The sequence below is a fragment of the Pinus tabuliformis genome, chromosome 9 (genome assembly GCF_031772625.1).
Source record: "Pinus tabuliformis cultivar Carrire ecotype Pingquan chromosome 9, CPIR1, whole genome shotgun sequence".
Classification (NCBI taxonomy): domain Eukaryota; kingdom Viridiplantae; phylum Streptophyta; class Pinopsida; order Pinales; family Pinaceae; genus Pinus; species Pinus tabuliformis.
Genome location: NC_142307.1, coordinates 23,775,583 through 23,790,365, shown reverse-complemented (window position 1 = coordinate 23,790,365; position 14,783 = coordinate 23,775,583). Strand labels below are relative to the sequence as shown.

At 39.6% G+C, this 14,783-nt stretch overlaps 1 protein-coding gene across 1 annotated transcript in view; it reads right to left on the bottom strand.

Moving 5' to 3' along the window:
- The window catches only part of DEX1 (defective in exine formation protein (DEX1)), a 320,259-nt gene that overhangs the window by 69,532 nt on the left and 235,944 nt on the right, over positions 1–14,783 (bottom strand). Inside the window, exon 10 of the mRNA XM_089441661.1 lies at positions 6,212–6,393. Within this exon, the coding sequence (XP_089297787.1) occupies positions 6,212–6,393 (182 nt within the window). The remainder of the gene's footprint in view (positions 1–6,211; positions 6,394–14,783) is intronic.

Genomic DNA, 14,783 nt, shown 5'->3' with positions numbered 1-14,783 from the left:
CAAGTATCAAAGTGATCAGTACTGAAATCTGGCACACCTGTAGTGATCTCCCGCAAGGTCCTCAAGGCTCCATGATACACATGCCCCATCCTGCGGTGCCAAATCTCACACAGCTCAGAACTGCTAGCTCTGTTGTCGGTACTACTGCTCAATGCCAAAAGGGGTTGGAATGCAAACTTGTAAACCTTTGCATGGTGTACACCTATCACTCTAGCTGAATCAGTTGGAGTGCCCCTAGGATACATCAACACCTGTCCTCCCCTGAACAGTACCTCATATCCTCTGTCCTCCAAAGCTGAGACGGATATGAGGTTCTTCCTCATCCCTAGCACATAAAGAACATCTGACACCTTCAAGGGAGGCTTCGACTCCCTCTGAAATGTCAGTGTCCCCACATCGACTATAACAACTCTGTCATCACCGAGTACTACCTCTATATCAGTGCCACTCTCTGAAAGCTCTGAGAAGTACTCACGGACTCCTGTCATGTGACGTGAAGCCCCACTGTCCACATACCAGATACCCGAAGATGCTCCGTTAATCGAGGGAAAAGCATGCTCCCTCTGAACCTGTGTGGCCGGTGATCCTGCACTAGAGGACTCACACACAGTGAACGCAAACTCCCGGTCAAAACGATCTGCAAAGTCCTTAACCTCTGCTGAAGCTGCCATGCTCTGGTTCTTCCCCTTCTTTTTCTTCTTCTCCGGACACACAACTACATAGTGTCCCATCTTTTGACAATTCCAACACTTCACCTTGGAATAGTCATTCTGTGAGTTACCCTGTTTACCTTTGCCGTTGCCTTTGCCCCCACCATTGCTTGTGGAGGCCTGCTTCTTCCCTTTGCCTTTCTTGCCTCCTGCCAACAATGCTACATCCTCATCCTGCTCAACTGGCTTGGCTGCCCCAAGCTGACCTTTCCTGATCTCTGTCTGAATGCAATCATCCCAAAACCTCTTCCATGTGGGAAGGGTCTCACGTGCACAAACCCCATCAGCAAAGTTCATCCATGAACGGGGGAGGCCATTCACTGCAATCCGCACCAACTAAGTGGGCGGAATGACCTCTCCAACTGCTGCCAACTCATCTCTCACATTAGCAAACTTTGTGAGATATCCAGTTGCACTATCATTACCCATCTTAATGGTCTTCAGCTTCTCCTTCAAGACCATTTTCCGGTTCTCATTGGTACTCTGGTAGAGATTGGACAATGTTGTCCACATCTCATGGGCATTTCTCTTTCCTCTCACATGAGGAATGCAATGGTCTTTGACTCCGTCTAGAATTAGTCTCTTACCCTTGTTGTTCTTTCTATTATAAGCAGTCGACTGAGTGGCATCAATAGGCACAACAACAGGGTTCTGTGTGGTATGCACTATAATGTTTCAGACTTCTGCCTCCTCAAAGATACTCTGCATTCTCTCCTTCCAAACGCTGTAATTGGTATGCCCATCCAACCTATCCTCCACCTTCAATCCCAATGACATCCTGTTGTCCTAAAACTAAAAAATAGCACTATTGTAGTAAGGATAAAACTGTTGTTTGTGAAAAATCAGCTTGCTGGAATTTTCTGAGTGAAAAATCAGCAGGCTGTATTTTTTTCCTTGTTGTCCCAAACTGCACTTCAACACTCAAGCTCTGATACCATGTAGAAATTTCTCATTTCCCACCCGATTTTCAGTTTCACCTTATTTCTCCAAAATAGTTAAATGCCCTTTCCCATATCCATACATTCAATAACTGGAAAATAATTTTTGCTTAAAACAAAAATTCTGGAAAAATTACAGAATGCTGGAAAATGCAGAAATAAATATCAGCACATACAAACAGCCATTCAACACATTTAAACACAGTGATTTTTGGTCAAGGTGACCCTGGCAAAACCCCCTACAACTCTTGGGGAAAACCAGTTCGAAAGCTCTTTCTTATTTCTGGAAAATGCTTTTACAGAGAGATAAATATTCAGCAAAAATCAGTAAGCAAACTTTTACAACTTATCTCATTTTCCATGCCTCACAACCACCTGGAAAAACTTGCAAACAGCAAAACAGAACAGCAATAAATGATGTACGGCCTCCTCGATTTTTGTGCCAAATTTCAACCTTAAATGCTATTGTATTGCCTGCTTAGAAAAGCATGCAAGCTGCCATAAATGTTGTTGTACAGTTTCCTCGATTTCTGTGCAGAAAAACAACAGTATAGTGTATGGATTTCTACCTAGAAAAACGTGCCAAGGTACAGCCACTTGCTCTACGGCCTCCCTTGAAAAACATGCCAGCAAACTTCAGACTTTCTACTCCTCGATTTCTGTGCTAACTTGCTATACGGCCTCCTTGGAATCTGAGCCAAAACTATTGTACGGCTTTCTAAAAAATCTGCCCAAAACCAACCTTTCACTGTGTGTTAACTCAACTATACGGACTTGCTGGAATGCTGCCTTGGAATGTGTGCCAAGCTGTTGCCTCCTTCTCCTCACTGTCCAGAAATCTCCCTTGCTCTCCTTCTCCCAATCTACTCATGAAAGAATGAATGACATTTTCCTCCTTTCCCTCCTTTAATCTAACCCTAAGTCTTTTGGGGAATCCCTAAATCCAATGGCTGAAATAGATTGAGATCTAGGGCTGAGATTAAATGCTCATTTAAATCTCACTTTCTATTTTTTAATTCACCCCACTTTAATAAAGACCCACTTAGTCATTTATTTCCAAAGTCACTTTTCCTTTCTAATTTTACATTGACTTTATTAAAGTCACTTTAAAATTAGACTTTAGTAACTTTATCACTTAAAGTCACTTTTAAATTAGATTTGACTTTATAAAAATTATAAAGTCACTTTAGGAGAAAAATTATATTCTTTTGGACACTTTTCCCTAGGCCAAAGATTAAAGCCTTAGGGAACCACCTGCCCTCCGGTACCAAATTTCAACACCACATAGTGTCGCTCCTAAAGCTAGTAGCCAATAAAGGAGATTCCACAGGACTAGGATACAAGATTAACCACCATGTTGGGACAAGGGAACAAGAGTACAGACCAAACCCATTCTTTCCGTCGAATCCCCCCACTAATCCATGTTGAAAATGTCCAAGGAAAGGAAGCAAAAATACCCAATTACATAATGAAAAGCCATACTTTTGGGATTGGAAGACCCACCTTCAAACATATGGTCATAACAGATGGGCGAGGACACACAATGCATGGCTCAGGTGGCAGAGAACGATGGCACATCGAGCTATCTGGGTGGTTGTTGGTTGTTGGCTAAAGATAAATATAGGAGAAAAATTCTCCTATAGGGGTCACCCACTGGTGGTGGGTAACAGTGATAAAATCCTACCAAATTCTGTGGGGTGGAAAAACAAAGGCAATAAGGCAATAAGTGGAGTCGGAAAACAAAGGTCAATGTAACTCATGCATCCATGATTGCTCCCTCCTCACATCTATATGCCCAATATGTGAAATTCCTCATTATTGCTACCCCTATGACCGTGCCATTTGGCTTTGAGACCCATTTTATCCTTCCATTCCATCATTATTCACTTGACACCTATTGATTGACAGGCGGATTGAGGACATGTCACTTCTGTTTGGGGGTTGGAAACGTCTAATAGGGTCTTCTTTTAGCCACTCCTACCTAGGGAGGTAACCTTTTGACGTGACTAAGGCCCCAATTTTGGAAGAGAAACCTTGTATGAAGTGTCACATTGCCCATTACTTGCAAGTTTGGTTCACTTAGATGCAAAAATGATTAAATATACCTAATGTCATAAGTTGCAGCACTAGATTTTGTGTGTGAATTGCAGGTGGTTTCATTATGTGTTGGGCAACTTAATTGGGGCCTTGATCCAGGTGGATGTTGGTGGCCACCCACCTATCCCATTTGGACCCCCACAACTGTCTCTTTTAGTTTTTCAGTTTCCTTAATTATAGCACAGTTTACTATTTTTAGCAGTTTTTCGGGTCCTAAACTTCCGGAGCCGTTTTGAGCCAGCGATTTTTCTGTCAAAAAATCGTTTTTTCCGTCGTAGTCCTCAAAGAGATCTTTCCAACGGGCTATCATGCGCGTCAAATGGAGATAATACGACCAATTCGCGACCCCGAGAAGTTGATGTACCAACTTACCCAAAAATGGGGCCCACAATTTGGCGTTTCATCTTCTAGGGTTAGGTTTTGGAATGTGAAGGGTTTTCCATTGTTTCTCAACAATAAATAGGCCTTCGAGCCTCATTGTAACACAGTTTAGAACAGTTCAGAGGCATATAGCCACCACATCTCTTCTCAAAGATAAGGTACCATCGCCCTAGCTGGTTTATTTCCATTATTGTTTGTAAGCATATTTCAGTATTCCATTAATGAAATGAAGTATTATTTCCGTTGCATCTTTGTGTATATGGTTATCTCTGTATTTTGTTGCGTTCCTGTTTAAATCCGGATCAAGCCCAAGTCCACCAAAGGATCATACTGATACTCACAAGTGAGGTGTTGAGAGCCATGGGTCCCCAGAGATTCATAGAGAATTTGTTATGAATAAAAATATATATAAAATAATACAAATAATATAAAACAATAATAATAATAAATAATGATTAATTAGTAACTATTTAATGAAAAGGTATGTCCCTAAAGAAATAACCATTTGTGAAGAAGTACCTGCCTAGGGTATATAAGCAAGCCCTCACCCTCATTGTAATCATCTCATATATCTCATCAATTCTTCTATAATATTCAATATACTCAAGTAATTGTATATTGAATATTATACAAGAATTGATGAGATCTATGAGATGATTACAATGAGGGTGAGAGCCTGCTTAAATACCCTAGGCAGGTACCTGTTCACAACGGTTGTCCTTAGGGAGATACCTTTTCATTAACCAGTTACTAATTAATCATTATTTATTATTATTATTTTTTTACATTATTTGTATTATTTTATATATATTTTTATTCATAACAGCATCACTTGCATTCATGGGCACATTCAGCACCCATTACTTCTGCGCTTTAAGTAATTATAGGACAAGTTCCTTACAAATCCCTTGGAATCTAGCTATACATTTTTTAATAATTTGAAATGCCTCAATCATATGAATCACCTGATCCCATCATGGGATTGCCTTCAACAATTTCACTTTCCTTGTATTTGATTTGCTTCCATTTTTAATCAATCAAACATTATCTCTCTCACAAGGTTTGTGCCAAAATCTGTCTTGGCACAATTCTCTAGAATTGCACAACGCGTCAATCACAATGGCTTTTTGATACTATGTTAAAATACAAGAAGGAAAATATTTAAAGAGACAAACAAGATGAAAAAAGAGGTAGGTATTATATCAATATGCATCAACATTACATGGAGTGGTGTTTTATATAAATCTAGCAAGTTCTATTATTCCCATTAGGAACCATTCTCCCCTCCCTCCCAAATCTTAAATTGAAGAAACGTTACATATTAAGTATCTAATGCTTTCAATTTACATTACTGTACTTGGATATATAATTGTTTTCCTAAATTTTCCATATTATGTATTTTTTAGTAGACTAGTTCTCACACTGTTTCACAGAGTGGTTGATTCCTATTCTATATGAATCTCAGCCTCGACTGATTATGGTTCTAATAACTTTGCCTCAATATGACTCTCCAGAGAAATGTAGTGACCTCGACAACACAGACCATTTCCTGCCATACAGAATCCCAAACCAACTCTGACATGACCTGTAGTGCCCCAGATGCGAATAGGTACACCGCTATTGCAAATATGAACCTGAATTAAAATAACAATGATATTCCAAAACAATGAGATAGAATAAAGGAGAGGGGTATTGTTATCTATCGTGATAATGGGCTCAAATGCATTAAATATGGTAAGTAATGTATGCATGCTGATATGGTGGAGTTGCAATCATGTCAAGCTCCTAACCTGTTTGATGGGGTATTGACACTAACACTTGCAAAGGGTTTCCAATAGGAGGTTGCAACATGGCAATATAGCTTTCACAAAACATCAAGTATATCCACTATGTAGACAATGCATGATGTGAGAAACCAAACAACATAACCATCTCTTTCTTTTATGTACTTGTGTTGGGCACGTTAAAGGCTGAGCTATAATAGATCCATTTTAGCTTTATTCCATATTAAATGATGTATACAGCTATAAATAGCATTTCACCAAAAATAAACTCACTACGAGTAAAACTAAACAAGAAGACTACCTGCGCAATAAGACTCTTTAAATGTTGTTCCCAAATTTCTTTTCCTTGAGTAGTCCATGCAGCCACATTGCCTCGTGTATCAGTTGTGACCATTTCAATTTTCCCATCATCATTAATGTCAGCAGCTATGACTTGTCCTTGAATCTCACCCATTTGTAGTGGAAAGCCTTCCCTTGTTTTTCCTGCAAAAAATTAGCACTAAACGTATGAATTTTAAAGCATCTATGAGAAGTTGTCATGCTTCTAATGCCATTACTTGTTTCATCTTAAATAGCCTCAATCACATAGCATATCAAACAGAATATTTCAGTTCTATAGAATTTGTTCTTAAAGATTATATAAAGAACAAGAATGAAAATAGAAAGAAGATCCCATCCAAATTAATAACAGAAAAACTGAAGCGGTACTTTCTAATCTTTAAAGTAGAATGCTACTTGAGCCCTTACAAGACTAAAACAATCAGAAATGAAGACAAGCATTTTAGTGCACTAAGAAAAGTACGACGCTCAATAACAGAAGGTCAAGGGGAAACTAAAATTCAATGCAGGAACCAGCCAATCGTTAAATTTTTCTAACCCCAGTGAATTGGCAAATTACTTCCTAGTAATTTCCTTGCTAAAAAAGATTTTTAAACTTGGCTTACTGAATAAAATGCACTCACAAGGATTTTTAACTGGCAAAATAAAATTGTCATGGAAGCAAATGAAACAAATTTTCACAACAGCCCAGAGGATATTTCTGCCCTTCAAATAAGCTTCTCAATAAAATAATATCAAAGCTTACAAAGGGCTCCCCTACTGGGAAAACAGCCCACAGAAAAAAGATACAACCTACAGCAATATTTCTGAAACTAACTGGGCACATGTACGGCCTGCACGGCCCTCCAAAAACTACTGAATCAACCCCACAACCTCTCTGGCTGTTGTGCAACCCAGTATATGTTGGATAAGGTTGTCATTGATGTCAATATCGATGTCAATATGAAAGAACCCTTGCTCTAGCCCTATACCCTTGCTCTTGTTGATACAACCCTAGGAACCTTTGACCTAGTTCTTATAAACCCTATGACGAAGAAACCCTAGCCTTGTCCAAGATGCTCATGATACCCTAACCCTCTATGCAAACTCTTGGTGCATGAAAAAGTCTTAGCAAAAGAACCCTTGATATAGCCCTAATCCTAAAAATGATACCCTAGCCCTATCTATTGCACCTATTCCCATGCACATAAACTTCTAAAGGCTGTTACAACTGTCATACATCTTTAAAACCTTGACTGTTCAAAATATTGAAGTTTGTAAGAAAAAAAAAATTTAACATTATATTCTGAAAATTGTTGCTTACCCATCTTGACGAAAGCTTCAAACCTTGTCCATTATGCACCATCCCATCTCCTAACTCCTTTGTGTTATAGGCCTTGTTGTCACTCAAATTGTACAGGCACCGCGACAACGACTCAGGTTGGGGGCTGTCACTCTGATCCTCGACCTCTCCATTCTAGTTGTCTCCCAACAGCAGGCTATGGGGGGTAGTCGATATGGAAAAGTGAAGGTGAAAGACAAGTTGGCAACCAACCAGTCCGAGAGACACAATTGAATGACCTAGCTACTTGGTCAATTTTAGCAAGACTTAAGGATTAGATTAAATTCAAATGTAAGACCAGTGCCTTATGGAGTCAACTTCTTGCTTATTATTAATTAGAGACCAAGTAACTGGATGAACAATCGTTGCTTGGATGAATGACTATCCTATATGAAGTGCAAATACTACAAGCTAGGTGAAATGCATAATCTTGGTTGATTTTAGGTTAAATGCCTCTTCTAAGTATAACCTCCCTCTTAATCGTTTTGGAACCAGTGTCTAGAGTAGGTTGTGGGATGGAAGCCAACGGGAAGCAAGCAAAGGCTTGATTAACGATACCTCCCCCTGTGTTCCAACCACCTAATGCCTCCGATGTGCAGAGACTGGCTCTAGCGACTGCAAGGTCACTGTTTTAACCACTAAAGAGGGTCTAAATTCCTCAAGCTAAATTGAGAAAGGGTGGCCCTACATGTTAAAATTGGCAACTAGTGCTAAATTCCATCTTAGGATAGCTCATATGATGAAGATGATTATTGCATTAGATTCCTCTTTTCGAAAGGTCCAATTTTGATGTAAAGATCATCTCATTCTGACAAGCAGAACTAGAATTTTGAATTTATTCTCTTTCATGCATGAATTGTCAATGTCGGCCTCAATCAAATGTAGGCTCAAGAAGCCCAATGGATGTGCCTCCACGCCCTCAACAAATTGTATAAATAGGAGTGACCTCTCTCCTCATTTGGACATCACTCATCACATCATTTCATCTCTCTCTCTTCTCTTCATTGGTTCGTAGTACGTACAACTTGGGCAGCCTCTCTCTCTTCTTCGCATGTGGCAAAAGACCGAAAATTTCAGGGTTAAGTGCAGGCCGAATTTCAGAGAAACGGACCAGCGTTGACCACATTGACCAGGGCTCATTTCACCTTCTTTGACTTCGGTTTTCAGGGCAGAATTTTGATTTTCCTAGGCCAAGTTGCTGGGCATAGAAATCGAGAAGTTTTGGGCAGTTTGACCAGCATTAACTTTTGCATTGACTTCAGATTTGACCGCAGAAAATTACAGCAGTGTTTCTCTCTCCTTTGACTAGGTTTGACAACTGCCCAGCATTAACTTTTGCATTGACGTCAGATTTGACCGCAGAAAATTACAGCAGTGTTTCTCTCTCCTTTGACTAGGTTTGACCGAACTGTTTTGCACTGACTTTGACTCTCCTTGAAGGCCGAATTGTACTATTGACTGAGCTACTTGGAGGACATTTTGGTGCTGATTCGACCAGCGTTGACTTTCTAGTTAAAGAGGCAGTTGACTGGTGTTGACTGCTGATTTTGACAAGGCTGTTTTGACTATGTATTGAGCAAAGTGAATTTGATCCATGTACTCTCTCTCTCTGCTGAACTATTGAATAATAATAAGAAGATTTGATCGAAGGGTTTTCCACACATTGGGGTTTTTCCTTAGCATCTGCCAAATCTTGTGTCCTCTTGTCTGGGCTTGTCTTTTGCACATGTTTTTATGTTCTATCTACATTTACTATCAATGTGATTAAGTTAATGAGATTGCTACTGGATATAATAATTGAAAATTGTCATTGGGCGGCTAAAGGAACAATGAAGTAAATTGCGGTAAAGCATAGAACATACCATTGTTATCTAAATTTAGCATGGTTTTAGAGCTTAGGTGAAGACAAAGCCCAAGCATGAGTGAGGAAAAGCAATCACTAAGGGAAGTTGTTCGACAGGAACTTGGAACTAGTCCTAATGACGACTACATCTTACTTCAAATCCAAGGACAATCTTAAGGACAAATCCGACTATCATGCATGGAAGATGTCTCTAGATTTGACTTTGGAAGAAAATGATGCCATGGACTATGTCAAAGGAAGAGTAGTGGAGCCTCCTTCAAATGCATCCGTAGCAACACAAACAAAGTACAAGAAAGGTGAGGTTAAAGCTAAGATATTATTTTTGATTCTATTCACAAGCCTTTGGTGCCTATATTTCTGATTTGGAAACATCTAAGGAGATGACAAGCTAGTTGGAATGTTCAAAGTAAATAATGCAAATCGAGTTCTCTTTCTCAAGAACAAGTTGAAAGACATCAAGATGGATAGAGGAGAATCCATTCCATCCTACTTCATGAGAATTACAGAGATCAAGAATGATCTCCTATTTATTGGAGAAGTCATTGGTGACAAGGAGCTCACTCTTATTGCTCTTGGAGGCCTTACAAGAGAATGGGAGGTGTTTAACACCACCATCCTCAACAATAACAAGATTCTAGGATTTGATCAATTATTGGCTAGATGCATTCAAGAAGAAATAAGGATGATGGAAAGAGACAAGCCCTCAAAATGGAAACAATCCTACTGCCTTCTCCTCTCATACTAAGAGGTAGAACAATGTAGGTACAAGAAGACAAGGTCAAGGGTTCAAGTCAAGATTCAAAGAAGGAATACAAGGAAGATGCTTCAATTGCAACAAGTTTGGCCACTTCGCTAGAGAGTGTCCTCACAAGAAGGATACTCCAAAAGATGATGACAATCATAACAACAACTACAAGGGCAATGGCAATCAAAGGATCAACAAGTTCAACAACAAAAGAAAGAGGGATGCTCCCGCTACTCAAAATGGAAATGGTCGTCCTCCCAAGAAGTCGAGAAACTCCAGCTATGAAGAAGTTAATGTTGGTGACAAGCAAAAAGAATTTTAGCTTATTTCTACCCTCACCACTACCTCTCCTTCAGATACATTAGATCATTGGTTGATTGATAATGGTGCCTCAAGGCACTTCAATGGGTACAAAGAGACTCTCTCAAACTTGATTGAAAAGAAGACGAATATGGAGACTCTATTTGGGGATAATGCCACTTATCCCATGAAAGGAATTAGGACTGTTACTCTTCACTTAAATCAAGGTCAACCCCTTCATTTACAAGAAGTGTTGCATGTACCCGATCTAAAAAAGAACCCGGTCTCTATTTCTGCGATGGAAGATAAAGGTTTCAAGGTGACAATCATTGATGGGAAGGTTCGTGTTTGGTAAAGGCACCTGAGAGATGTATTCACTCTTGGATTCAGGGTCAAAGGTCTTTATCAAGTTGGAGGAAGTCTGTTGGGAGAAATGACTTGCGATACTTCTCTTCAATCCAAATTATGGCACCAAAGATTTGCTCACCTTCATTACAAAGCCTTACCTAATGTAAGGAAGATGGTCACAGGCATGCCCGAATTCAACTTAGATCATGAAGGTGTGTGTCAGGGTTGCACAACTGGAAAACATACAAGGGGACCATTCCCCTCAAGTCAAAGGCAAACTACCGATATTCTTCAATTGGTCCATTCGTATCTATCAGGTATGTTTCCCATGACATTTTTGGGTGGATATTTGTACTATGCAATTTTTGTAGATGACTTCTCTCGCAAAACATGGATCTATTTCTTAAAGAAGGACGAAGTGTTCAAATGGTTCCACTTTTTCAAAGCCTTTGTCGAGAATCAAACAAGGAAGAAGATCAAATATTGAGGACCGATAATGGGACCGAATATGAGTCAAATGAATTCATTGATTATCGTAGAGAAACTGGGATTAACAAGGAAACCACTAATACATATACTCCTAAACAAAATGGTGTTGCCGAAAGGAAGAATCGAACTATCATAGAAGCCACCCATGCCATGCTTCATGACCAAGGCCTACCAAAGTTCTTACGGGGAGAAGCTGCCAACACTGTGTTAATCTAAGTTGTCATTGATGTCAATATGGCATTGACCAAGATGTCAATATTCCTGAGATGGCTAATGATAGTCAACACTCTTGTTTGACAAGGATACCATGAAAGAAGATGTCAAGCCACTAAGAAGAAGTCTTGCCCTAGATGCCTATTGTTTATAATGGATCATTGCACTATCATGATGACATATATTGTGACATTACATTTGATGACATGAAAATGAAGGAATTAGAGATCACTTGATGACATGATGATTAAGGACATAACAAGTGGAGACCTCACGTAAAAACACTTGGTGACAAAGAAGAAGCCCATACTGTTCTAATCATTTATGCACTAAATAACGACTAATCACATTAAAAAAATAATTTTCACCTCCTTATAGGCAGAATCTCATTATGAGACCTAGACCATCTTTTAGAGCATAATATTGCCTTTCCAATGAGCTATTACACAACCCGAAACTCCAAGCGATTTGAAAGTTATGAATTTTTTAAGTTAATTTATTAAATCTGGACATGGAGCCGACCTGAGCAGCCTACACAAGTCGGCCTCCAAACAGAGGATGTGACTGTTCATTTCAAGGACAGAAAGGGTATATAAAGAGAGGCTCGGACCTCTGTTTTCCTCAAGTAATTTCAGTGAAAAAACAGAGAAAAGGTACAGAAATTACAGGAGGCCGAGGAGCACATTATAAAATATTGTTTGGGCATATTTCTGTGATTGGGTCTATTTTTAAGGGCAAGTTTACACCTTTAAGAAGGCCCCATTAGTACAGGAGGACAGTTGTTGTCTTCAGGACGTTTTTCTCCCTCTGTAATCTGATTTCTGAGCAAGGAAAGCAGCCACAGTTCTGAGCAGAAACAAAGAAGATTTTTGTGATGTTTAGGAGAGGGTTATCTCTTGCATAGTAGCCACAGTCCAGGCAAAGAAGGAAAGTAGGCCGCAAACCGAACAACAAGCAAGACAGGGATCTGTTATCACCTCCTTGAAGACCACCTTTGAAGTTGTGAAACATTGTTCAAGACATTTTTGATCTCTTGTTGGAGCAGACTATAAAGGACCTATTGTGGACAATGTTTGGGCTGAATTTCTATGTTGGGGAAGTTCATTGAAGATCAGCAAGCTGCAAGGTTGTGACATAACTTGTTCATCATTGTTTTTGGAAATTATTGGACAATTTATTGAGCAGCCTTTGTGATACTTTGAAGTACATTTAAGAAGTCTTGTTAAAGCAACATTAACATCACATCTTGAAAGATACCTTGAAGACATTTGTGGGACTTTCCTTAATCTGAAGCCATCGTTGTTGAAAATTTGTGAAAGACATCCTTGGAGTCTATCTCTTGGACTTTTGTTAGCATTCTTGAAGATTTCAAGCACAACTTAGAGAAGCCTTCAGTTCTTGGGGAACATATTGAAGACCTTGTGAAGATATCTGGAAGCTGACTTGGAGGCATTAGTGAAGACCTTGTTGCATGATTGAAGACCTCATGAGGTGACCTTGAAGAAGTTTGTTTGGGTATGATGAAGAGCAGTGGTGACACCTTCATGTGGAGAACAAGGTTGTCATTGATGACGTGACATGGAGAGTAAGTGAAGACATAGTTGAAGATTGACAGGGCTCAGTGAAGAAGACATTGGGAGCCGTGAACTACAACTAAACACATCTTGATGAAGTAAAGCAAGGGTTGGAGCCCAAGAGGTTGGAGCCTCGAAAATACAAGGTCGGTGCCTTGGAAGGTAGGGTTGGAGCCCTAGAGGATCAAAGTCCTCAAGAAACCAGATCAGAGTCTGTATCAGAGAAGGGTTGGTGCCCTAGGGGTTGGAGCCTCTAAACGCAAGGTCAATGCCTTGAGAAGATAGGGTCGATTCCCTAGAGGTCAGAGCCTCACAAAAGTCCAAGTTGGTGATTGGCAACAGGTTGGAGCCTGGGAGATTGAAAATCGGTGTCTTCATCTAGGGTTGGAGCCCTATATACGTTGTATTTGATTTATTGTGAAAAAAATTAATAAAAGCATTTATTCTTATTGTTCATTTTGTGTTCTAAATATAAATTATCTAACTGGTAAAAGTAACAATTAAAAAGAAATACTGATTCACCCCCCTCTCAGTGTTTCCAACACACCGTTATGTATGTTCAAAACAGATGCCCACATCAAGCATTGGACTTCAAGACACCCGAAGAAGTATTCACCGGTAAGATACCTGATGTTTCTCATTTTAGAATTTTTGGTTGTCCCGTATATTTTCATGTGCCGAAAGAGAAAAGAAACAATCTAGATGCATCTAGGAAGAAAGGAACGTTTGTGGGCTACAGTGAAACTTCGAAGGCATATAGAATATATGTGCTTGGTCAAAGGGAAGTGGAAATAAGTCATAATGTCACTTTCGATGAAGATTCCACTCTTGGGAAAGTTCAAGATCTTCCTATCCCTAGGAAGGACAATGATGATGATGCAGGAAAGCAAGACGAACCTCCGACTGATGACCCGATGCCCGATGTTGAAGGTCCAATGGACCCCATTGATCCACCTCCTAGTGAGCCCTCTACTTCAAGAAAAAGACCTTTGTGGCTCAAAAATACTCTTGAAGATGCTGAGAAACATATTGCACCGAGGGGAAATTTTCGTGAAAGCAAGAAGTCGAACAGCCACAAGTACCAAGGGTACTTAGCTGCCATGAGTGCCATTGTACAATTTGATCCTTGTACATTCAAAGAAGCTGTGAAACACCAAATTTGGAAGGATGCGACGAACGAAGAGTATGAGTCGATCATGAAGAATGATGTCTGGGATGTGGTTCCTGTTAGTGTCAGTATCTTCATCCCTCCGTTAGTGATCAAATTCTCTTGTTCCATTGCATGTTCAGTGTCTCACCCGATCAACTACATTCCATTAGGGTCATGGATCATCTGACGATAGTGGCTTATTATACATTTTCCCTCATGTGCTGGCCCATTTTCATTCATCTAGATCATCTGCAGTCAATTTTTGTCTTTAAATCTGTAAAAGTCATTTTTAGGGTTTTAGGTCCCATTAGGTCTAGGGTTTCGTCAATAAGGTCTTCAAAAAGCTCAATAACGGTTAGCAAGCGCATGAGGAGGTCAAATAAAGTTTCAGCAACAATAGTTTCCATAATCACTCACTCAGTGATTGATTTTTTTGAGGAAAAACAAAGTATTTTACGTTTTTATGTATAAATTTGATGTAATTTTAGTTTTTTCATATGTAATAACTTCAGTGGCAACCCTGGTCACCT